Source organism: Hibiscus syriacus, unplaced genomic scaffold, assembly GCF_006381635.1.
Source record: "Hibiscus syriacus cultivar Baekdansim isolate YM2019G1 unplaced genomic scaffold, ASM638163v2 tig00110020_pilon, whole genome shotgun sequence".
Classification (NCBI taxonomy): domain Eukaryota; kingdom Viridiplantae; phylum Streptophyta; class Magnoliopsida; order Malvales; family Malvaceae; genus Hibiscus; species Hibiscus syriacus.
The window spans coordinates 331,869-356,535 of record NW_024062568.1 but is presented as its reverse complement, the minus strand read 5'-3'; the positions used below and the strand labels follow the sequence as shown (position 1 = coordinate 356,535).

At 34.2% G+C, this 24,667-nt stretch overlaps 2 protein-coding genes and 1 pseudogene across 5 annotated transcripts; all 3 read left to right on the top strand.

The window, feature by feature from the left end:
- The first annotated feature begins 621 nt into the window (after positions 1-621).
- On the top strand, positions 622-5,854 carry LOC120213087 (ATP-citrate synthase beta chain protein 2-like). 2 transcript variants are annotated; one of them, XM_039211228.1, is made up of 16 exons: positions 622-866; positions 1,274-1,392; positions 1,521-1,623; positions 2,298-2,363; positions 2,451-2,574; positions 2,737-2,871; positions 3,082-3,142; positions 3,242-3,318; positions 3,526-3,681; positions 3,785-3,913; positions 3,994-4,126; positions 4,225-4,352; positions 4,552-4,734; positions 4,838-4,908; positions 5,049-5,333; positions 5,523-5,854. In XM_039211228.1, exons 2-16 carry the CDS (start codon positions 1,293-1,295, stop codon positions 5,596-5,598), a joined length of 1,827 nt encoding a protein of 608 aa, XP_039067159.1. In that variant the 5' UTR covers positions 622-866; positions 1,274-1,292; the 3' UTR covers positions 5,599-5,854. The 2 variants fall into 2 exon arrangements, with proteins under 2 accessions (XP_039067159.1, XP_039067160.1); XM_039211229.1 differs by lacking the exon at positions 622-866 and adding an exon at positions 1,018-1,162.
- A 4,786-nt stretch (positions 5,855-10,640) lies between these two features.
- LOC120213086 lies at positions 10,641-16,157 on the top strand (annotated as a pseudogene).
- Positions 16,158-18,437: 2,280 nt separating this feature from the next.
- Positions 18,438-24,095, top strand: LOC120213084. 3 transcript variants are annotated; one of them, XR_005524763.1, is made up of 13 exons: positions 18,438-18,954; positions 19,091-19,520; positions 19,621-20,272; positions 20,590-20,630; positions 21,075-21,143; positions 21,354-21,454; positions 21,595-21,673; positions 21,857-21,955; positions 22,081-22,149; positions 22,271-22,320; positions 22,456-22,537; positions 23,093-23,198; positions 23,505-23,559. XR_005524763.1 is itself a non-coding variant. In XM_039211226.1 (13 exons), exons 1-13 carry the CDS (start codon positions 18,548-18,550, stop codon positions 23,617-23,619), a joined length of 2,289 nt encoding a protein of 762 aa, XP_039067157.1. In that variant the 5' UTR covers positions 18,445-18,547; the 3' UTR covers positions 23,620-24,095. The 3 variants fall into 3 exon arrangements, 2 of the variants coding, with proteins under 2 accessions (XP_039067158.1, XP_039067157.1); XM_039211226.1 differs by having other exon boundaries at positions 18,445-18,954; positions 23,104-23,198; positions 23,505-24,095; XM_039211227.1 differs by lacking the exons at positions 22,271-22,320; positions 22,456-22,537; positions 23,093-23,198; positions 23,505-23,559 and having other exon boundaries at positions 21,595-21,677; positions 22,081-22,125.
- The last annotated feature ends 572 nt before the right edge of the window (positions 24,096-24,667 follow it).

The window sequence follows — 24,667 nt, the reverse complement described above, 5'->3', positions numbered from 1 at the left end:
AGATTTTTGTTATATAGAAGTATGAAAAGATAAAAACATAAAGTTATAATTATTTTTAATTAAATTAATTGATTTACATTATTAATTCAATAAAAAAGAATATAATTTAAATATCAAATTCAAATATATTTAAATTTAAATATTCAAATGACTATTTAACATCTATCATATTAATATTAACTCTTGGATAGCTATTATTTGGATATATTTTGTCTTCGTATAAAATGCAATTAGATCTGATTATCTATTATTTGAATATTTTACAAAATGATATATTCATTATCCTTTTATAATTTTAATTTTATATAATTTATTAGATATATACAGTAACAAAATTAAATATTCAAAAAATAATTTATTTTGTTAAAATAAAATGTTTAAAATTTAAATATGACATTACCTATTATTAAAAGAATTTAAATATATGAATTTAATAATATAATAAATGAATTCGAATAATCAGATTTGTAAATTCACATATTACAAAATTACATATATTTAATTGTCATGTTTGATCTGAATCTAATATTTTTTCCTCAAAAAAGTAATTACTGAATAAGAGAATAAAAATTAAATTATAAATGTGAAAATATTAGTAAAAAAAATCAAGGGGTTAGCCAGTGAGCTACTACCAAACGCCACGTGACCATCTCTCTTCAGTTGTCCATCCGGTCTGGTGAATTTCCTCTAGTTACTCCCAATCCCTCCATTTTCCCTCTCCTTTCTATATAAATCCCGGCGCTACCTCTTTCCTTCCTCATTCCCAGGCCTTGCTTTATTGTCTACTCTCCCTCTAATCGTGTATTTCAACGTTTACGAGGCGAGTGAGAAGTGATCTTTTCGTTTCCTTCCTACTTTCTCTTCAGGTAAAGATTCACAAGCCTTTTTCTCTCAGATCTGTTTTCTTTTTCTTAATTCCAATTTCTGTCGCTTTTCGAATGCTTTCATATTTTTTTCTTTCTATAGAAAAATTCGATGCTTTCAAGGAAAATTTAAGATACTTTAATTTGTAAATTTCTGCTGAAAACTCAACTATATGAACTCATGAAGCTCCAGAGCTAGAGATCTCGTGTTTCTTTTATCATACTAGTGTTGTAACTGCATTTCCGTGATTTGATTCGATTTGCTCATCTTCTTTTTGTTGAGATCTGATTCGGTTTAGGTTCGAGTTAGATGTAGCATTGGATCCGGCTCTTTTTTTTTTCTTATTGCTAATTATTTGCCTAAACAACGCAGCTTGAGTTAATTGGTTATTGGCTTGTTTGTTTAACAGTTCTCTTTGTGCCGAAGCCATGGCCACTGGACAGTGGTTTTCTCGAACTACACAAGCTTTATTCTATAACTACAAACAACTTCCTGTTCAGCGCATGCTTGATTTCGATTTCCTTTGCGGTAGGATCCCTGGCTGGTCTGGTGTTAGCTGATCGGCATTCTTCGTTATTTTTTTTCAATGGAATTGTTCAAATTATGTTGTTTTTTCTCTCTTTTTTTTCCTCTGGATATTAATTTTGAATTTGTAGGGAGGGAAACACCATCTGTTGCTGGTATCATTAATCCCGGTGCCGAAGGATTCCAGAAACTCTTCTTTGGTCAAGAGGAAATCGCGATCCCAGTACATTCAACGTAAGAAACTCCTATATCCTGTTTCTACTTCGAGATCAACTTTGTATATGTAAATATTTATGTTGAAAGTGTTATAGGTTAAAAATGAACTATATATCATGTTACCTTATGAACTAAAATTATGCACACTGGCCTGCAAAGTTTAACGTGCTTATGTGATCACCACCTGTAACATTCGATTATGAATGAGGAATCCAGCCATGATTCATTTATTTAACATAATTCAGTATTTCAGTTAAACAGACACATAGCCAGCATAAAATCTGCTCGTGAAGCCTTTAAATTCCACCATTATAGGATGATAGATGACCCATTACTATATATATTTGCTTTTCTGGAAAATTCAATCCATTTACTATTGAGAGATCAAAAAATAATTGATCGATGATGCTATAGCTTCGTCTAGTTTTGAGTATAGGGAATTGACATTGGCAATTGTGTTAGTTGTATGTCCTACAGTCATTTTTATTGCGATTATAAGTTGTAAACAGGTTATTGATTCTAATAAATAACTAATTGTGTCTTGAGAAAGGACATTGGACAAATATCATCATCTGATTTTACATCCTCACCGATCTAAGATAATGCTATGCGGCTTACATTGTTTTTTGATTGATGAACTTGTATTTTCCTAGTTCTATTTTCTCTAACCTCTTAATTGATATATTTTGTAGCATTGAGGCAGCGTGCGCTGCACATCCAACTGCCGATGTTTTTATCAACTTTGCATCATTTCGAAGGTTAGCCCTCATTTCTTTAATGCAAGAATTTTGAAAGAAAGAATCCTTGTGTGCATAACTTAATCTTTTGTTCGCATTTTGTCACAGTGCTGCTGCTTCTTCAATGTCTGCTCTGAAACAACCAACAATTCGGGTTGTTGCTATAATTGCTGAAGGTGTTCCTGAATCAGACACCAAACAGTTGATTGCATATGCACGTTCCAACAACAAGGTAAGCAAGATGATGAGAATGGAACCTAGGCAACGAAAATGATTAACCAATATATACATGTGTTTCCTTATTATCTTGCACTTGCAAAGATCTTATTAAATGATTTTAACTATATGCTCTTGTTTGACTCTTTATTTGATTTTGGTACTTACGGACTTGCAGGTTGTTATTGGCCCTGCTACCGTTGGAGGAATTCAAGCTGGAGCTTTTAAGATAGGTGACACTGCTGGAACAATTGACAATATTGTTCAGTGCAAGCTGTATAGGCCTGGATCTGTTGGATTTGTCTCCAAATCGGTAGGTTATTTTGATAGTTATTCTTATGTGTGTGCACATTTATCTGGAGCAATTATGCCTCTTTCCCTTCTGCTTAAGCACTTGCACCTTCACACTTCGTGGAACAATTTCCTATCACTAATTTGGCACTTAGTGTCATTGCTTTGGCTGGAATGTGAACCTATACTCATGGCATTAGTTTTAACTTGTATCTTTGTAAAATCATTGCAGGGTGGCATGTCGAATGAAATGTACAACACTATTGCCCGTGTTACAGATGGAATTTATGAAGGTAACTATAAGCTAATTTAACTTTTAGTATTATATTTGTACCATCCAAACACATTTCAATTCATAATGAAATTTTGGGTACATACTGAAAATAATGTAGGCATTGCAATTGGAGGAGATGTCTTCCCAGGCTCCACTTTGTCTGACCATATTTTGAGATTTAACAATATTCCACAGGTATATTCTAGTTTCATTCAATTTGTTTTGATTTCATGCGTATTATTCCTTGATATAGGCAAAGCATTCATGCTTAGGAAAGCAAACAACTTGCACGCCCAACTCCCATTTTCTTAGTTTTTTATTGTTTAAAATTCATAGTTTATGTTGAAGCATCTTTGGCATTGCAAAAAAAAAAAATTCCTTACATATCTTTTTCATCCACAGATAAAGATGATGGTTGTCCTTGGGGAACTTGGTGGACGAGATGAATATTCCTTAGTTGAAGCCTTGAAACAGGGAAAAGTGAACAAGCCGGTGGTTGCTTGGGTCAGTGGAACTTGTGCACGACTCTTCAAATCAGAAGTACAGTTTGGACATGCTGTAAGTTATCACTTTAATTTCCCTGAAATTCATTATTCCTTCCTTTGTGTTCAAGCTTTGGTGTTACTTCCATTAATGAGACGTTACCTTATTAATAATTTAGGGAGCTAAGAGTGGCGGTGAGATGGAATCTGCACAGGCAAAGAATCAAGCACTAAAGGACGCTGGAGCTGTTGTTCCCACTTCCTATGAAGCTTTTGAAGCCGCGATCAAGGAAACATTTGAGAAACTGGTGAGTTTCTGTTTTGGTGGCCAAAGATTGAACATTTCTACGCTTTTAGCTATATTAATGTATTTACTTGGTTACTTTAGGTTGAAGAAGGGAAGATTACACCCATCAAGGAAGTTAAGCCTCTACAAATACCCGAAGATCTTAACAGTGCAATTAAGAGCGGGAAAGTTCGTGCTCCAACTCACATTATTTCAACCATCTCTGATGACAGGGGTAACTTATCTTAATCCATATATGTTATCCAATTGAATGAAGCAGTTGATGATATGGAGACAGGAGTGTTAAATTCTTTATTTGAACCCAATTTGCAGGTGAGGAACCATGCTATGCTGGTGTGCCCATGTCTTCCATTGTGGAGCAAGGTTTTGGTGTTGGTGATGTCATTTCTCTCTTGTGGTTCAAACGTAGCCTCCCCAGATACTGTACTAAATTTATTGAGGTAGGACACTGAAAATTTTGAGAAGCTTCTTATGAGTTATAATCCCCTGCTCTACAGCCACCCATATCTCTCATACTTTTTCACAATTGTTCCGTTACCCCTCCTATGATAGTTAAATCGGCTTAATCCTTTTTATTTTTACTCTCCATCTCTGGAAGGTTCACTTGTTGTGTTTTAACTATATGTTTGATCTGGCCAGATATGCATCATGCTCTGTGCCGACCATGGTCCTTGTGTCTCTGGTGCGCACAATACTATAGTGACCGCAAGAGCTGGGAAGGACCTTGTATCAAGTCTTGTTTCAGGTTTGCTTACTATTGGTCCTCGATTTGGTGGTGCTATTGATGATGCTGCGCGATACTTTAAAGATGCTTACGACAGGGTAAGTAGCAATATTGTTACTTGGAAAAAAAATTGAATTGCTTGGTGTCTGATGACTTTTCTAATACATTCTAAGAAGTTGCCGCTTTGCTGTGCCTTTACAGGGTCTTACACCTTATGAGTTTGTCGAAGACATGAAAAAGAAGGGCATCCGTGTGCCAGGAATTGGTCACAGGTACAGATGGTTTTTAATGGTCATAATGTTTTTAAACCATGCAAAAGCTACTAATCACGAGACCTGTTTTTTTATAGTTTCCTAAAGAATCCTATTAGACGTCTAACGGTTAAAAATGCTTGCTTTCGTTACTTGAAAAGGATCAAGAGAGGGGACAACAGAGACAAGAGAGTAGAGCTTCTCCAACTGTTTGCTCGCACAAATTTCCCGTCTGTGAAGTACATGGAGTATGCTGTTCAAGTTGAAACCTACACTCTCTCGAAGGCTAACAACCTTGTCCTTAACGTCGATGGTGCCATTGGGTCACTTTTCTTGGATCTTCTTGCTGGTAGCGGAATGTTCACCAAGCAAGAGATTGACGAAATCGTTGAGATTGGCTACCTAAATGGTCTCTTTGTTCTGGCACGATCCATTGGTTTGATTGGGTAAGTTGACATACAACTTTGGAATTTTCATATTTTAATATTCAAGGTTTTGTTTGAAATCGCTCATCCTCGTACACCCAAACCATTGGATGATGATACTTGCGGTTGGATAACAAAATTATATGCTGGAAAAGAATGTTCCATTCTGCAGTTCCTTGTTCCTGACACTTAAATTGTTCGACGTCTCAGGCACACTTTTGATCAGAAGAGACTGAAGCAGCCGCTATACCGTCACCCATGGGAGGATGTCCTTTACACCAAGTGAGAAGAGTATCATTAACAGCAGGTGCAATTTCCTGAAGCATTCTCGATTTCAGAGTCCTTGTTTGTGTCTGGCATTTCGATGGGGTATGGTTGGTTGGTTCTTAGGTTATTTGTTTGTAAGGCTGAATGGTAGATCACTCATCATTTCCAAGTTGTAGTCAAAGTTAACAAAGGAGAGAAAAAAGTCTCAAAATGTAGCGTGATTCGTTTTTATTTTTACCGGTTTCATGTGGAAATAAGAGATGTGCAAAAAAAAAGTACATTGTATTGTAATATTTTATGAGAATATTCAAATTATTAGTACTTCATTCTGAAATTATTTTACTCACAGTTCATTTTTTTCCTCTTAAATTATTCCTCTTATTGATTGCTCAATTTTCTGGTGGGGATCAGGATCTGTGGTGTCATTTGGCGTAGGCGAAGGATTGAGAATTAGTAATGATGATGTTTTAGATGGTTAATGCAAGGGTTTTCTTTTATCTAAATATATCATTTTTATAATTAAAATAACATTCTTCTTTAAATATTTATCTAAACTGTATCTTTTAGTTGAAATTTATAAAATATGTGAATGATTACACATGTTTTTTTAACATACGTGATACCCAAAATCAGAAAAAATGCGAGTAACTAAATGTGTTTTCGCACACATAACATGTTCCTGGAAAAACTCAATTGATGAAGTGTGCAATTCTTGCGTTTTGAGCAATTTATGAAGAAAAAAAAATTGACATTGACAAGGATAATAATGAAAAAAATAATAATGGGGCAAAACAAAATAAATTTTCTTTGAAAAGAAAAAATTACGACTAATATTTGTCAAAGATATGATAATATTCAAACGACTATGATAATATATGTATATAAATTTTATCTTCAATCAATTAATATTTTTATGTCAATCAGTTAATAATTATATTATAGTTTAGATATCTAATAACAATTCTTGCATCGGTAAATTCATATAATAAAGACTAAACATTAAGTATTATTTTGAAATAAAATAAAGTTTGACTATCAAAACATAATAAAAATAATAATTTTAGTATTAAACATATAGTTTACCCAACTTTAAATTCATAATAAGGAGAAGAAAATGTGTTTAATTAATTAATTTATATTTTAATCTATTCGTACATTTATGAGACGGGAATATGAACAGAAGGTGAAGCAAAGGACGAAAAGAGAACTACACAAAAAGAAGCTATCCACCAATCCCAATGTCATATGCACCACGGATTGGAAAACATAAACTCCAAAATAGGAAGTGGTTTAATGTCGGGGTTAGTTGGTCGATTTAGGGTTTTTGTTTCCATATAGGTACATAAATTATAAATGTATTTTGATCAAGTCCCTTCAAAATTGGAAAAATTGTTTTAAAATCCCTTCAAAAATAATAAAATTGTAAGCTAATATAAAGTTGAGATTGCATTTTGGTCTCTCTAAAATTTTAGAGTTCAATTCTAATCCTTTTTTTTTAAAAAATTATAGTTTTGCTTTAATTTTGATTTATCCATGAACATAACTATGTCAATTGGTGGGAAGGACCACCTACCTCAACTTTCATGGTTTAATTATTTTTCAGGCCTTTTAGGTTTGAAACCTTTGAAATTAAAGTCACGTTCCCCAACTTTTTTTGATTTGATTGTTCCCCAAAACCCTATTTGTTTTGAAACATTTGAAATTATGCCTCTGTCTTTACGACACATTTTACTCTGCCTTTATCGCACGTATTCTTCTGCTTTGGACTCTCAGTTGGATTTGGATATGCGATTTGCGTTTGTGGATATTATTTTCACGCTACTCGATTCTGATTTGTGGTTTGTCGGTGGCCTTTCAATAATTTCATCTCCTTTTGTGGTTTGTTTGTCTATGCGGTCAGATCTCGCCGTTAATTTACCTTTTGTTCTAGTTTATTTGATTAGTTTTTTTTTAACTTTTTATTGTATGATCCTTGGATGATCTTCAGTAACTAGTCTTTTAGTGTTTAGGAAAATATCTTAATTACATGTTTAGTTTACGGTTGTAGTTGTAAACATTTATTATAATTTAAATATTTTTTTTAATAAAATTAAATACTTCTATAAAAAAATATGTATCATAATATAAAATTTATGTATCATAATGTTAAATTTTCAAAGAAGCGAGTGCCTAATTCGCTCCCCGTCAATCCATTCCTTGTCCATGATACTCACTAGCAAAAACTGAAGACAAGGTTTAATTTTTATCTATGACATTTTCTACGATACGTATAACAAATAAAATATCAATTACATCAATCTTTAAAAGTAAAAATTAAAGTATTGGTGGGTGAAAAATCATGTCTATAAATAAAAAGGAAAAGGAAAAATTTAAAAAAGGGATAAAATACATAAATGGTCCTCTGACTATAACATATTACTTTGTTGAATTTCATAATTATTAAAAGTTACAAAATAGTTTTCTGATTATAGAGAGTTGCTTTGTTGAGTCCATCGACTATTAAAAGTTACAAAATGGTCATCCAACTATTCATTATGTTCCAGAGCCATCTTTTTATGTTAAAAAAATTAATGGTCGTCTGAGTTAGATGTTAACATATTGACTGAGATATGATAGTTATTTGAGATTATGAGATCATATTTTATATATCTCATTCACCAGGTTAACATCTAGGTCAGATTACCATTAATTTTTTAACGAAAAAGGACTACTTTAGAACATAATGAATAATTAGGTGACTATTTTGTAATTTTTAAAAGTTAAGGAACTCAACAAAATATTTTCATTTAATTAGAAAAATATTTTATAGATTTTAATAGTCATGAGACTCAATAAAATAATATTATATAATCATACCAAGATTTATGTACTTTACCTGAAAAATTATTTATTATTAGACTACAATGCAAAAAATGTCTTCCAGACTCGCGTTTTAAATTAATATTAAATTAAAATAATGTGTAGACTATCAAAGGGCTTTAACTTAATTCCCTTCTTTAACACATATGCATTAATAAGTAGTTTTTTTCCCCCAAAACATGTGCAATATAAGCTCATGTTTACCACTAAAGTTTGACGGTTAGACTGATTTTAAAGATGAAATTAAAACATGTTAAAATTTAGGGTAAATTATATGTTTAATACCCCAATTATACTTTGGTTATGTTTTAATCGCTCAATTATTTCTTTTTCAAAATTATCACAAATGTTATATTTTAGTTTCATTTTGATAATTCACCGTTAAAATTTAACAGAATTGTTGAAATGACATTTTTAAAAAAAAATTCAATAATGACATGACATATTCGTATAGTGACACGTGAGCATCACCTACACCAACGATGGGTGGCCAAAATAAAACCAAGATGTATCGTTAGTGATAATTTTGAAAAAAAGATAATTAGATGACTAAAACTAAACGAAGTGATAATTAGGTGACTAAATATGTAATTTACAAAAAAATATGATATCAAAGTGATGAAAGAGTTGAAGACAATCCCAGTAGGAAAAAGGCTTAAATGCAACAAGGCCCCTTAAACTATACCATTTATACCGAATTATCTTTTAAAGTATTTTTTGGGACGTTTTGTCTCATAGAGTTTAAATCGTTACCTCATTTGTCCCAAATCGTTAACTCCATTAAAAAATATACTGGTAAATTATATATTTAGTCACTTAACTATTTATGCAGTTCTGTTTGAGTTATCCAACTATTTTTTCCTTTAAAATCATCACTAAACTTAAGTTTTTATTACGTTTTGGTCACCCAATTTGATTCATTTTTTTATTTTTAATGTATAAGAATTCATTTATATTTTTTTACTTCACATATAAATTTAATTTGTAATAATAAATAATATTATACAATGAATAATAAATAATATACTAACCTATATGTAACGTAAATAATATAATACGTAAATAATAAATAATAAAATTGACAACAACAAAAAAAAGTTGAAATCAAACCAAAATTTAAGTAGAAAATAGCTATTAAAATTGCATCTGAATTCCAAAGAAATCCACAAAAAAAAAAAAAAGCTGGAATCAGAGCTTTTGCAAGTGATTTCCTATAGCAAGATCTATGTTTTCAAACAATTAAAATAAAAAGGGAAAATATTTGAAAAAGGAAACAACTAAACCAGTAAAAATAAAAATACTCTAGAGAAGAAAGTTTTCTTAAGAAAAACTTAAAAACACCGATCGATGGCTACGTAGACAATGCAAACGACATTGAAGGTCGGTGAAATTTGAGGAAGAAATGATGAGAAAGAAATAAGATAAAAAATTAGAGATTAGAAATTTTATAGGTTTTCCTAATAGGACATTCAAAACGATGAGTTTAATTTCGTTTGGTTTCATAAAAACACTGAAAAATATGTTAATTTAAATTTTTAAAATATAATTGATATATTTTTAATTTCAAAATCAAATATCGTAACTTTAAAAAAATAATTTTTATATTTATACTCGTAGCTTGTTAATAGGTTTGTTATTGATGTATGTGAGATCAACAAACAAATAACTTGGGGTGGGATTAGGGTGATCAATGTTTTGTGTACGTTGTGAAATTCTATTTTATCATTTTTAATTAAATAATTAATATTTATTTTTAATAAAATGTTAATTACATACAATTTAATAAATTGTTTATTATTTATTTTATAATATTACTTATTATTGTAAATTAAATTTATGTGTTCAATAAAAAAATATAAATAGATTCTTATACATTAAATTTTTAAAAATAAATGGAATCGAATTAGGTGACCAAAACTTAACAAAAATTTAAATTTAGTGATGATTTTAAAGAAAAAATAATTAAATAACTTAAACAGAGCATTATAAATAATTAGTGACTAAATATATAATTTTTCTATATATTTTTTAACATAGTTAACAGTTTGAAGTAGATAATATAATAATTTAAACTTTAAAAATCAAAATATTCCAAAAATATATTTTAAAAAATAATTCGATACAATAATATAGTTTAAGATATGATGGTCCGTTTAAACCCACGAAAAAACACAGATAGTACATCACAAAATGATATCGGAATCTTCTTGCCTACGAGGGTCTGTCAAAGTGTCAACCTTTCCCCCCAAACCTATCCCCATAATCACTCAGCACTGATTTTCCTCCAAAAAAGACGATCACTTTAACTCTACAACACACAGCCATGGCGTCAGGTAGCAGAACAGTTCATTCCCATAATCGACAACAGCAGCAACAGGCTCAGTCTTCAGGCACCAGTAACATGAGAGCTCCCCATGCCCATCACCAGGCCGATTCCGTGAGCAAAGCCATTGCTCAGTACACAGTCGATGCTCGTCTCCATGCTCTTTTTGAGCAGTCGGGAGAGTCAAGTAAGTCGTTTGATTACTCCCAGTCGGTGAGAACCACTACCCCATCGATCCCCGAGCAACAAATCACCGCTTACTTGTCTAAAATCCAGAGGGGCGGCCACATGCAGCCGTTCGGCTGCATGATTGCCGTCGAGGAACCCAGTTTCCGTATCATCGCTTACAGCGAGAACGCCCGTGAGATGCTCGGGATTACTCCTCAATCGGTTCCCAATTTGGAGAAGATCGAGGTTCTCACTATCGGGACCGATGTCCGTACGCTTTTCACTCCTTCCGGTGCTGTTCTGTTGGAGAAAGCCTTCGCGGCCCGCGAAATCACGTTGCTGAACCCGGTTTGGATTCACTCCAAGAATTCCGGGACGGCCTTTTATGCTATTTTACATAGGATTGATGTTGGAATTGTGATTGATTTAGAGCCTGCTAGAACTGAGGACCCTGCTCTGTCGATAGCCGGGGCTGTCCAGTCTCAGAAATTAGCAGTGCGGGCGATTTCCGAGCTGCAGTCGCTCCCAGGCGGCGATATTAAGCTTTTGTGTGACACGGTTGTGGAGAGTGTGAGACAGCTTACTGGATATCATAGGGTAATGGTTTATAAGTTTCATGAGGATGAGCACGGGGAGGTCGTGGCTGAGAGCAAACGGCCGGACTTGGACCCTTACATAGGTTTGCATTACCCAGCGACGGATATTCCCCAAGCCTCGAGGTTTTTGTTTAAACAGAATAGAGTTAGGATGATAGTGGATTGCCATGCCACGCCGGTGCATGTGGTTCAGGATGATGGTTTAATGCAACCACTGTGCTTGGTTGGTTCCACTCTTCGTGCCCCTCATGGTTGCCATGCTCAGTATATGGCTAATATGGGGTCAATTGCTTCTTTGGCAATGGCGGTTATTATCAATGGAAATGACGAGGAAGCTACAGGGGGAAGAAATCCGATGAGGCTTTGGGGTCTGGTTGTTTGTCATCATACTTCTGCTCGTTGCATTCCCTTTCCTCTTCGGTATGCTTGTGAGTTCCTAATGCAAGCGTTTGCACTTCAATTGAATATGGAATTGCAATTGGCAGCGCAGATGTCGGAGAAGCGTGTTTTAAGGACTCAAACTCTTTTGTGTGACATGCTTCTTCGTGACTCTCCAACTGGTATCGTTACTCAAAGTCCCAGTATTATTGATCTTGTCAAATGTGATGGGGCTGCTCTTTATTATCAAGCGAAATGTTACACATTAGGTGTGACCCCGACTGAGGCACAAATAAAAGATATAGTTGAGTGGTTGTTGGAATTCCATGGAGACTCGACCGGTCTGAGCACTGACAGTCTGTCTGATGCTGGTTACCCTGGGGCAGCCTCACTTGGGGATGCAGTTTGTGGGATGGCTGTTGCTTATATTACTAAAAGGGATTTTCTATTCTGGTTCCGGTCCCACACAGAGAAAGAGATAAACGGTCTTCATTTAAGGCATTTCTGGAAGTGGTCAAAAGTCGGAGTTTCCCATGGGAGAGTGCTGAAATGGATGCAATTCACTCACTTCAGCTTATTTTGCGTGACTCATTCAAGGATGCTGAAGCTAGTAATTCTAAAGCTGTTGTACATGCTCAGCTTGGGGTTCTAGAGCTTCAAGGAGTGGATGAGCTCAATTCAGTCGCAAGGGAAATGGTGAGGTTAATAGAGACTGCAACTGCTCCCATATTTGCTGTAGATGTTGAAGGTCGCATTAATGGGTGGAATGAAAAAGTTGCAGAATTGACGGGACTGTCAGTCGAGGAAGCAATGGGGAAGTCTCTGGTTCATGATCTTGTTTACAATGAATATCAAGAAACCGTTGACAGGCTTCTTAGTCATGCTTTGCAAGGTGATTCTCTTTACATATGCCATCTTGCCCTACCATCTCAAATTCTGATAAAGTAAACTGATATCTTTTTTGTTTTATTTTGTATAAACATGCAACTATACCGATAAGAGTGAGGCCAAATGAATAAAAGTAAGGATCAATTTAGAGACAGTTCTGTCTTTTTCTGTTTTGAGTTTTGATAGTACCTTCATGCACATTGAAAGCTACATCAAATTGTACAAAATATAAGCACTGAATGGAATTTATAGTAATGGTTTCACTTCCACATATGTCGTTTATGGGAATATAACCTTCCCCTTCGTACACCATGCTTCGAAGTCATGATTTATATTCTCAAACAGCTTAATGCTTTGCTTTCAAGTTTTGTTTATGTTGCCTCAATTGATGCAGGCGAAGAAGATAAAAATGTTGAGATAAAGTTGCGGACTTTTGGCTTAGAAGATCATGAAAAGGCTATATATGTGGTGGTCAATGCTTGCTCTAGTAAGGATTACACCAATAATATAGTTGGAGTTTGCTTTGTTGGTCAGGATGTGACTGGTCAAAAAGTGGGGATGGATAAATTCATCCACATTCAAGGTGATTACAAGGCCATCGTTCATAGTCCCAATCCATTGATCCCACCAATTTTTGTGTCAGATGAAAACACATGTTGCTTGGAGTGGAACACTGCCATGGAAAAGCTCACTGGGTGGCTTCGAGGGGAAGTCATAGGAAAAATGTTGGTTGGTGAGGTTTTTGGCAGTTGCTGTCGTCTCAAGGGTCCAGATGCTTTGACAAAATTCATGATTGTTTTACACAGTGCCATTGGAGGGCAGGAGGAAGATAAGTTCCCTTTCGCCTTTTTTGACCGCAATGGGAAATTTGTCCAGGCGCTCTTGACAGCAAACAAAAGAGTCAACATGGATTGCCAGATTGTGGGAGCCTTTTGCTTCCTGCAGATTGCAACTCCTGAACTGCAGCAAGCACTGAGAGTCCAGAGGCAACAGGAGAAAAAGTGCTTAACTATGATGAAAGAGTTAACCTACATATGCCAGGAAATAAAGAGTCCTTTGAATGGAATCCGCTTTACGACCTCACTTTTGGAAGCTACGGAGCTGACTGAAGACCAAAAGCAGTTTCTTGAGACCAGTGTTGCTTGTGAGAAGCAAATGTTGAAGATTATCAGAGATGTTGATCTGGAGAGCATTGAGGTAGGGTAAGTGTCCTAGCCAAATTAGTATTAAATTCTTTCGACATGCATTTTCATCAGGAATTTTATCGGTCTCAATTGTTTGATTTCTAGAACTTTGAGGGAACAATAACATACATTTGATACTAGACTATTGAACTCAATTCATCTCTGGCAAGTTCATCTGTTAGATTATTTCTTGATTATGGATGCAATTGCATTGGAATCTAGAATCAGAGTGTTGAGAGCGAAATGCTAATTACTGCACCGGAACCTTAAATGCACAAGAAAGTTATTCTCTAGTACTGTATTCATCATAGTTGTATCATGTATGTGCCTTATCTTTAAGGCTATTGTCACAACATCCCGTTTTGGAAATGTTTATGTAAACTCTGTTATTGGTTGGTTTGAAAGTTAACTATAACAGAACAGTGAAAGTGAAACCAAAAACACATATGTTCAATTCACTTGATAGTGAGGCATTGATCATGGATCTCTTTTAAAGTTTGTATCTATATTCTCTCTTGTCAATATAGCTTCGGGAAACGGAAGCCAGACCACAAGGTTTCATTGCAGAATCTTTGAACCAAAATTGTATTTCACTTTGTCTTGTGCTTGTGTGATTTCTACTTTATTAAGATTGAGCATCCATTAATATTTTTATCAGGCACAACTCTGGCATGATTTCATTAACTAGAAAGACATGATCTAATTCTTTGCTTCATGTGTTGGACCTAGTCATTTGGAGCTTGAAAAGGCTGAATTTTTCCTTGGGGGTGTCATAAATGCCGTTGTTAGCCAAGTAATGGTACTACTGAGGGAAAGAAATTTGCAGTTAATTCGGGATATTCCGGAGGAGATCAAAACATTGGCTGTTTATGGTGATCAAGCAAGGATTCAACAGGTATTGGCCGGTTTTTTGTTGAATATGGTGCGTTATGCGCCATCGGATGATGGTTGGGTAGAGATTCATGTTCGTCCAACTTTGAAGCAAATTTCTGATGGACTCACCATTGTTCATAGCGAATTCAGGTATTTGGCTTTCTCTCTAAGCATCTAATAAGATAAGTGTCAATGGTTATGCTAATGTAAGAGAATAAAAGGAGAAGCTACACTATCATTTTATTGGATAGACATTAAAGCCAAAGACAAAATATCACAGAACACATGGTTTTGCAAATTAGTGTAAGTTTATGTGGATTTCAAACCCGTAGAATTCGAGTGACAATTTACTTCATAAAATCTTATTCTCAGCTCTTATTTGCGGTTTCTTTACACTTTGTTCTTTTTTCCTAGACTATTGATGATGTGAATCCTTTTTATGTCATGGTGCTAATTTGTTATGCTAATGTAAGAGAATAAAAGGAGAAGCTACACTATCATTTTATTGGATAGACATTAAAGCCAAAGACAAAATATCACAGAACACATGGTTTTGCAAATTAGTGTAAGTTTATGTGGATTTCAAACCCGTAGAATTCGAGTGACAATTTACTTAATAAAATCTTATTCTCAGCTCTTATTTGCGGTTCCTTTACACTTTGTTCTTTTTTCCTAGACTATTGATGATGTGAATCCTTTTTATGTCATGGTGCTAATTTCATAAACACTGGTGTATTTCTGAAGGATGGTATCCCCCGGTGAAGGCCTTCCTCCCGAATTGGTTAAAGACATGTTCCATAGCAGTCAATGGGTGACACAAGAGGGCTTAGGGTTGAGCATGTGCCGGAAAATCTTAAAGCTCATGAATGGCGAGGTCCAATATGTCAGAGAGTCGGAAAGATGTTATTTCTTAATTATCCTTGAACTTCCTGTACCTAGGAAAGGCTCAAAGAGCGATGATTAGGTTAGTTTCCCTTGAGATCCTCGAAATTTTAGCCTTCATCAGATTCAACCCGAGTTCTGTTTCTGCAGTTTACCAAACCATTGCTTATCCCATGGCTTGTACATGAACACCAACTAGAGCCACCTGATTCAGCTAATGATGGTACACAGATTGAATAATTCAGGTCTGCTCTCATATCAAACACCATTGCACATTATTTCCCGGTATGTTCCATATCGAAAAAAGCCGTTGTGTTAGTGAGTTTCCAGTTAGATGGTGAAGCTGTTTCCCGGCACAACATGTACCCTATTATGTGTCATAAGAGTTGAATTAGATTTTCTCATGACCCCTAAGATGATAACTGTAGCATATTCATCTGCAATAGCTTATCTCTAACCTGGTTCTTCCGCAGTTGAAATTTTATGTAGTACAAGTACACTGAACATTTGGATTTCGGATATCAGATATAGATAGATGATGTCTTCGAGCATTCTTTGGAGAGGATAACTTATATACATGTCTGAAAATATATCGAGAACAAATACAAATATAGACGTGGACTAAATTGTCATCCCTAGATAAGAATAATGAAAAAGGGAAGAGGAATATATGTATGTGTTTACTCTCCCGTTCCCCTTGGTTATGCTTGTGGAGGTATCTAATACCTACTAGTATCAGCCAAAAAAGAATAAAGCTAGAAAGATGGAAAGCAATGAAGCTTTTTAACATTTTCTTGACATTATTAAATCCCTAATTTTATATAGGGGTTATAAAGGTCATTGTACATCTATTATTCTCTTTTTTAAGGAACTGGTCATCAATTATTGAATCAAGCATGATGTAATTCCAAACAATAACTTAATGCTAATATATATATATATATATATATATATAAGATAATATCAGTTCAAACGCTCTTAATCATTCTGACAATAAACACTCATATTTTTGCATACGTGATACTCGAACTCGGGATCTCAAAAGATAATAACAACCTCTTAATTATCGAGATCCTTTTATTCGTGTAACAATGCTATATATATATATATATATATATATATATAGGGCAAGATTTAATTACATAGTGTAAATTTTTTTAGTTTCACTCTTTTTTAGGATTGTTGGATAAAGGAAAATCAAAGACTAAGATTAACAGTATGAAATGTTAACATATTCACTGGGGAAAAAATGAGTTAATCTCAACCTTTGATTTCCCCTTATCTAATGGTCCTAAAAAAGTGCAAAACTTTTAGTTTTACATTAGGTGTAAGTGGATTCTAACCCCTCTCTCCCTCTCTCTCTATATATATTAACATAGGGTGATTACAAAATAATATATGTTCAAAAGATTCTTAACCAATTAACAATGAAAGCTCAAACACCCTTATAGTCTTTGATATTCGAATTTAGAACCTCTAAAGATAATAACCATCCATTTAACCATTTGAGATATATTGGTTCGTACGCCAATATTAATATTTAAATTGTGCTCATGAAAGCATATTAAATAATGAATTATCAATTTCATGGTTGACAAAATCAAGTTAGATTGAACGGCAAATTAAATTGTTCAACTATATAAATTGAAATAATATATTATATGTGGATGAGATGAAAATCAAATGAATAAATGTTCGCTAAACAAAAGTTTATTCAATATTTATAAATTAATCAATTTAATTCTCAATATTTTACAATATATAAATCATATGGTGATTTTTTTAAGGGAAAGTTACACTTGAGATTATAATTTAGTCATTAATCTTTTAATTTTATCAATTGGATCACTTAATTATTTAAGTGATGTCAATCAAGCTACAAGCCATTAAATAATATTTAATGGAGAAGATGACGTGTTAGTTAAAAGATTTAGTATAATTATACATTTAGTCAATTTTAAAATTTTAGTATAATTACATATTTAATCCCTATTAATTACACACATAACTATCTTATTAGAGGATAATTTTTTGAATTAAATTAAAATTAAGATCAAGTTATAGAAATAGGGACTAAATGTATTATTATATTAATTTTTTTTAATTTTCACATTACCTTCTCTATTAAATGTTAAAGCTAGTGCCATATGACCCAGTTCTCTAAATTTCTCCTTTTAATTAAAAAATGTTAATTAATGGTGGCTTAATTGACATTAGGTAAACAAATAAGTGATCTGATTAATAAAATTAAAAGATCGATAGTCAAATTGAAATCTATATATAATTAAATAATCATGAGTATAATTTATTCTTTTGAAATCAGAATAAGTAAAAGTTTAAATTTATTATTATGTCGATTAGAAGTACGATTTTGAAATTAACCCGATTAAATTGCTTTTTATCGTTATGAGAAAGGACTATTTTTTATAATTTCCAAATTGAGAGGCATGTAAGAGATGGTTTTACCAATTTTGTTTTCGTCAAAATCATGCGGGATTATAATTTGGGAATTGACAAACATGCAATGGTTTCCAAAGTTTTGGACTTTCCCCTTTTTTTAACATTCATGGATTTTTTGGTAGAATGAAAAAATATCTTATACGTAATCATCAAAATATCTAACATTAAGAAAAATAGCCGCTTACCGAAAACAGACACCACCGCCACAAAAGAGAAAATTTTAGTCTCCCCGTCTTTGAATCTGACCTCTTGAAGAGGAAAGTTTCTAAAAAACAGGGACTTATAGTTGATGAATCTTTCATTTTTTATCAAATATTTGATACCCTAATGCTTCGGTTTTGATTGTTTGACGGGAAAATGGAAACCCCTTCATCGGAGGAGCTTTTGAGGAAGATCCAAGTACTGGAAGCCGGACATGCTCATCTCAAGCAAGAAATTTCGATATTGAAACAATCTGGTGGCGACTCGGAGCCGAGCTCAGCTCATAAAAGATCCCACTCTACTTCCCCTCGACGCCCCCGGTTCCCGGGGAACGCGGCCACAGCTGCTACTTGGAAGAAAGGGTCGGCTTCCTTTAGACATTCGTCTCCCTTGCAAAGGGAGAGCAGAAACAATGATAATCTTAATGGCGGCGGAGGCGGAGGCGGAGGAGGACGAGCTCTAGAAAGAAACGGGAGCTTCGGGCACAGCCAGTATTTTAATATCTTTCAGTCTTTGGGACAATCTGTTCATATATTTGATCTTAGTGGCCATATTATTTATTGGTAAGCGAAAAACTCTCTTTTATTTTCGATTAGTCAGCTGCGAATACCAAGTTTGTGTGTTCTAAATTAGTAATTAATGATGCGTTTTAATCTTGTTTATTAGCTACTGTTATCTATTAAATCATGTATTTTTCAGGAATGAACTTGCTGAAAAACTTTATGGTTATTCAGAGGCAGAGGCTTTAGGGCAAGATGCCATTGAGCTTCTTGTTGATCATAGGGACTTCGCCATTGCGCATAATATAGTTCTTCGTGTTATGATGGGGGAGAGTTGGACTGGGCAATTTCCATTTAAGAATAAAATGGGGGAGAGCCTTTCGGCTAATGTAACTAAAGCTCCTTTTTATGATGGCGATAATGATGTTGATGATGGTTCTTTAGTTGGGATCATTTGTGTATCAAGTGGTTCTCGACCTTTGCAAGAAAAGGAAGTTGCAATGTCAGCTTACACGCGACCAGAGGGAGATTCAACCTTTAGCAGGTCTAAAAACGCTGTCTCGGCTAAACTTGGTCTTGATGATCAGCAACCTTTGCAAGCTGCAATTGCATCAAAAATAACAAATTTGGTATGAGTTTCTTAACTTTTATGTGTCGAGGTTGGATTTTAGTATTATTATATATACTTGTAGTTTGGCTTCGATTGATTGTTAAGAGTTACGGATGCAGGTGTCCAAGGTGAGCAACAAAATGAAGCCCAGAATTAAAACGGGAGAGAATTGTGTTGATCGTGAAGGGGGAAATGGAGATAGTCATTGTTCCGAGCGAGGTTTCTCCATTTCAGCTCTTTCTGATAGTAAAGAAAATGCAATTTTTAGTGGAGCTAGTACGCCTAAGGGAGAATTATACCCATCTGCCTTTGGTGTATTTTTTCCGTTGGATGAGAAGTCCCCAGTAAACACCATTAGAGATTATGGTGACGAGCGTGAAGGAAAACCTGGAATCCAAAAGATTATGACCTTAATGGGTAAGAAAGGGATATCGTGGCCCTGGAAAGGAAATGATCAAGAAGGATCAGAGGCAGGGACTACTTGTATCGTATGGCCTGGGTCAGATAATGATCAAGAGAACGAATCATTTCTACCAAAGAACCCATATTCTGGTTTAAAACCTGAAGGCCATCTTAATGAAGGCAACATCCCGGTCAATAATGAGGCATCGAGTTCCTGGTCATCCTCTGTTAATGTCAATAGTACCAGCAGTGTCAGCAGCTTTGGAAGCACTAGCAGTATCGCTGCTAATAGAGTTGACATGGACACTGATTCTTTCGATTATGAAATCTTGTGGGAAGACTTGACAATTGGAGAGAAAATTGGGCAAGGTAATTTTTTTGAGTGAACAACTTGGAGACATGAATGAATTATGAACTTGTTACTCATTGGAGCCATTACTTTATGCATAGAAGTATCGAACTTCACATTGATTAATCTTTCTTCATTCATCTTTGATTTGGATAATATCAAAGCACACAAATGAAGCCCAAATGTCCACTAGACGATCATTTCAGTGACTGAGAGATTTTGGTCATTGAAACGAAGCTGGTCCTTGTTTTACTTTGTTTCTATTCTATTGTATTTATTTCTGGGTGATGTTTTTCTTAGATATATAATAATATTTATGTTCCTTCTTTCCTCACAGGTTCTTGTGGAACGGTGTACCATGGTCTGTGGTTTGAATCAGTACGTTCTGCTCTTTTCTGCACTTTCGAGAAGGAATACAAACACATTATAGATATTAGAACTTTTGGGATAAGATGTAATCATGATTTGCTTTGGCTTTTTTCCATCTAATGAGTAAATAGAGTTTTCTAAAACGGAAAGATGATGACAAGGATTTCCTCTGTTAGTTTTCTATATGTTATTGCATAATACAGGTTTGTCAAGCCTAAGTATGATTCCCAAGTCTAATATAGACTGTGCAATATGAAATATGCTGAATCCTATTGAGGATCTTATGGCATTCTTGTGGTAAATTCTGGTTAATGGAGATGCGGGTATAATTGAAATACACGAGTCCTTGTACTCTGTAGTTATTTATTAGCATTAAATTGCAAATTGTAGATACCATGAAAAAGAATAGTAACCACCTTATTTACTTAAATCACCATAATCTTGTTATTTCAGGATGTTGCAATCAAGGTATTCTCAAAGCAGGAATATTCAGAAGATGTCATACATGCCTTTAGACAGGAGGTGCGCTTTACTGTTAAGTTATTTCACTGTGTTCACATACTTATTTGTATGTTTTTCTCTCTCTTTCAAACACATCTATCACTATTTTGCTGTTAAGTTATTTCAAATGTGCTTTACTGTTAAGTTATTTCACTGTGTTCACAAACTTAGTTGTATGTTTTTCTTTCTCTTTCAAATACACCTATCACTATTTTGCTTTTGCGTTTGAAGGTATCTCTTATGAAAAGACTTAGGCATCCAAATGTTCTGCTGTTCATGGGAGTTGTGGTTTCATCCGAACGTCTCTGCATTCTCACAGAGTTCCTTCCACGGTTCGATCTCAACTTTCTTTTAGTTGCTGACACTTTTTTTTAACTTCCACATTGTATATTTGACGCTCTGTGGGACATTTCATGCATCTTCTATACTTATTGGCTTGATGAATGCGTATGTTTATATTTTATTGATGCAGTGGGAGCTTGTTTGACATACTACAAAAGAATACTACCAAATTAGGTTGGAGACGGCGTGTTAATATGGCTTTGGATATCGCAAGTATCAAGTAGCTTTGAATTATTATTATTATGTTCAAATTTCATGATGATTCTCATGCTACTATGCGTGTAATGACATCATGCGTCGGTCTGCATTTGTTTTTTCAATTTCATTCTTGTTTGTGTCACTTGAGTAGTCATTTCCTCTGTCAATTCATCTTACTGATTGAACTTTCACAGGCTCGAGGCATGAATTATCTTCACAATTGCAATCCGCCTATCATTCATCGTGATTTGAAGTCTTCAAATCTTCTAGTTGATAAGAATTGGACTGTCAAGGTTGCCATTAATTATCTGCATCCATTTTATTTGCAAATCCGGTTCTAGACTTTTCGTTTACATCATGTTGTTGACAATATTTTGTTTACTTGAGGTAAAAGTTAACGGAATTCCATTTGAAACAGGTTGGCGATTTTGGTTTGTCACGTCTCAAGCATGAAACATATCTCTCAACAATGAATGGGAAAGGAACAGTATTTACTTAAGCCTTTATTATCCTTCATCAATAATATTAATCTAATCTAAATCTTTTTGTGAGGATGCATAACTTTCTAGATTCTCAGTGGACTTACAAATACCATGTTTTTTCTGTAGCCTCAATGGATGGCACCAGAAGTTCTTCGCAGCGAAACCTCTGACGAGAAGTATGTTGATGCCTTTCCTCACCATTCCAATTGCACAAGCAAATCATGTCCCACATCCCCCCTCCAGCCTCATCACATTTGCTTTTTCTCTCAGCGCTGACCTTCTATTTCTTGTTCTTTCCGTGAAACCCTCAGGTCCGATGTTTATAGTTTCGGAGTCATATTATGGGAGCTTGCCACGGAGAAGATACCTTGGGGTAGTCACAACTCAATGCAGGTATGGTTTTCATTAGAAAACGATTTTAAATCATTCTTATCCGAAGAGTTCAAAATCATCAAACCAAATGCTAGCTTCTAGAGACAAGGTCATATATTAGAACGATGGTTAAAATAACCGAACCAGGTTCAATCATCATGGAAAATTTAAAATATTAACCAATAATAATTAAGAAAAATTCATAAGAGATATAAAAAAATGGAAAAATTACATTTAAAAGAAGATCGAAACTGAACCAAACCAAATTAAAATGCCCATTTTTTGTTAAAAGAAATTAAAATTCAATAAAAGGAAAACAAAAAATCTGGTTATTAGTTTTGAGCCGGTTTTTTCCGGTTTCCAGTCTTTTATGGGTTCTGGTTTGTTCTTGAATTTTCCAGTTGGACTTGTATGGTTGAACCGCTGTACTAACTGGTTCCTGGTTGTACTAAGCCTGTACTCTACTTTGAAAAAAAGAAAAGGAAAAATGCTTGTTGGCTAGCAGTGTCAATAGGTTTAAGTGGAATTTTCCTTTACAAACTATTGAGCATTGAAAGTATGAATAACTGTGGTTAGAATCTTTGCAGTTGATTGGAGCTGTAGGGTTTATGAACCAACGGCTCGAGATTCCAAAGGAACTAGACCCGCGGTGGGCTTCGATGATTGAGAGTTGCTGGCACAGGTTCTTATCTCCTTATAATTCCGATGCTTAAAGTTTAGTTGTAGTCTATCACTATGCAAGTGAATTCAAACACGGCATCATGTTAATCAAATTCGGACTTCACAATTCGATTGGCCATCATCACGATGGCCTCAATTTTTTTAGTGCCATTTTAGAACAGTGGCTTAGGTAGTACATTAGTTATTAAAACGACTTGCCTGCAGACGTAAATCCTGTTCACATCTCATGTTGTCTTTATGATTTCGAATTATGATACAATTTGCTATTTTGATCTGATATATGGAACCACAACTTCCTGGAAACCAGTGATCCAGAGTGCAGGCCGACGTTCCAGGAACTACTTAACAAGCTTAGAGATCTTCAAAGACAATATACTATCCAAGTTCAGCAAGCTCGTAGCGTGGCTGAAGAAAAGGAATAGTAAATCGGATGTATGTGTTTTCGTTCTGTATTCTTTCATTCAAGAGAAAGCTGTAGAAGTATGGGTCATTTTTTTACAAACATCGGTTGCTGTTCACCTAATGGTTACTGCATTGGCATCGAAAAACTTGGGCCATCCTGGAGGGTAGTAGTAGTCTCTATATGAGAGCAAGCATCCCGAGCTTGACGGTGATCAGTTGGTTGTGAGATCTTTGTTACAATCCGACATCGGTCTTCAAAAATCGGGCAGTGGTGGTGTGAGTCTCCTGTGATTTTTAATCAAGTCAGGACGACGAAGGTGGACATACTACAGTCTAAATAGGGTGAGATTAATAGCTTGCTTTGCTTTGTTATTAAAGCACCGTATAATGGGGCAGAAAGTAGTTAATCTCTGCTGCTCTCAAGACTCCATTCTTCTGGATTTGAAATACTATTGATTTTTTGTATACAGAAAGCTCGCAGCTTGAAATTTGAATCCAAATTCGCTGTATGGTATTTTTTTCATTATTGTTTCTTGAATCTACTGCAAGTATTGTGTTTTGTCAATCGGTGGTAATGCACAATGCAAATTTAGATATTTGCTCATTTTATTTTTTCCTTTTAAGTTCTATTTTTTTAATAGTTTTATTATTTAATACGTATTAATATTCAAAATTAAATTTAATATTATTCATGGATTTTTTTTAAATTATATGTTGATAATAGAGTTGAGTAAAATTCAAGTCGAAAAATCATTTTTCTTAATTTTAAATTCTTCAAATAAAATTATTTGAGATAATTTTTGAATTGGGCCAAGTTAAAATACGAAAATTACAAGTCAACTGAAAAATAATAAATTAATTAAATATTTTAATATTTTTATGATTTCATATTTTATTTCTTTGTTCCTTTATTTTTTTTAAGTTTACTTTCAATTAATTATGAATTACATATTTTTCTAATTAATTATATAATATTTATGTATCTTCCATTCTTCTTTTTAATAATAATTCTTTTTATTTTATTAAATTAGTCCCTTAATTTTGTATGGTGTTTTCATTTCTTTATTT

What these genes read in the sequence shown, in the direction of transcription:
- LOC120213087 (XM_039211228.1), top strand. Translation starts at nt 1,293, where the DNA reads ATGGCCACTGGACAGTGGTTTTCTCGAACTACACAAGCTTTATTCTAT. An exon ending in ATGCACGTTCCAACAACAAG is followed by an intron (nt 2,575 to 2,736) that starts GTAAGCAAGATG and finishes ACGGACTTGCAG; the next exon opens with GTTGTTATTGGCCCTGCTAC. An exon ending in GATTTAACAATATTCCACAG is followed by an intron (nt 3,319 to 3,525) that starts GTATATTCTAGT and finishes TTTCATCCACAG; the next exon opens with ATAAAGATGATGGTTGTCCT.
- LOC120213084 (XM_039211226.1), top strand. Translation starts at nt 18,548, where the DNA reads ATGGAAACCCCTTCATCGGAGGAGCTTTTGAGGAAGATCCAAGTACTG. An exon ending in TACATGCCTTTAGACAGGAG is followed by an intron (nt 21,144 to 21,353) that starts GTGCGCTTTACT and finishes TTGCGTTTGAAG; the next exon opens with GTATCTCTTATGAAAAGACT. An exon ending in TTAATATGGCTTTGGATATC is followed by an intron (nt 21,674 to 21,856) that starts GCAAGTATCAAG and finishes GAACTTTCACAG; the next exon opens with GCTCGAGGCATGAATTATCT.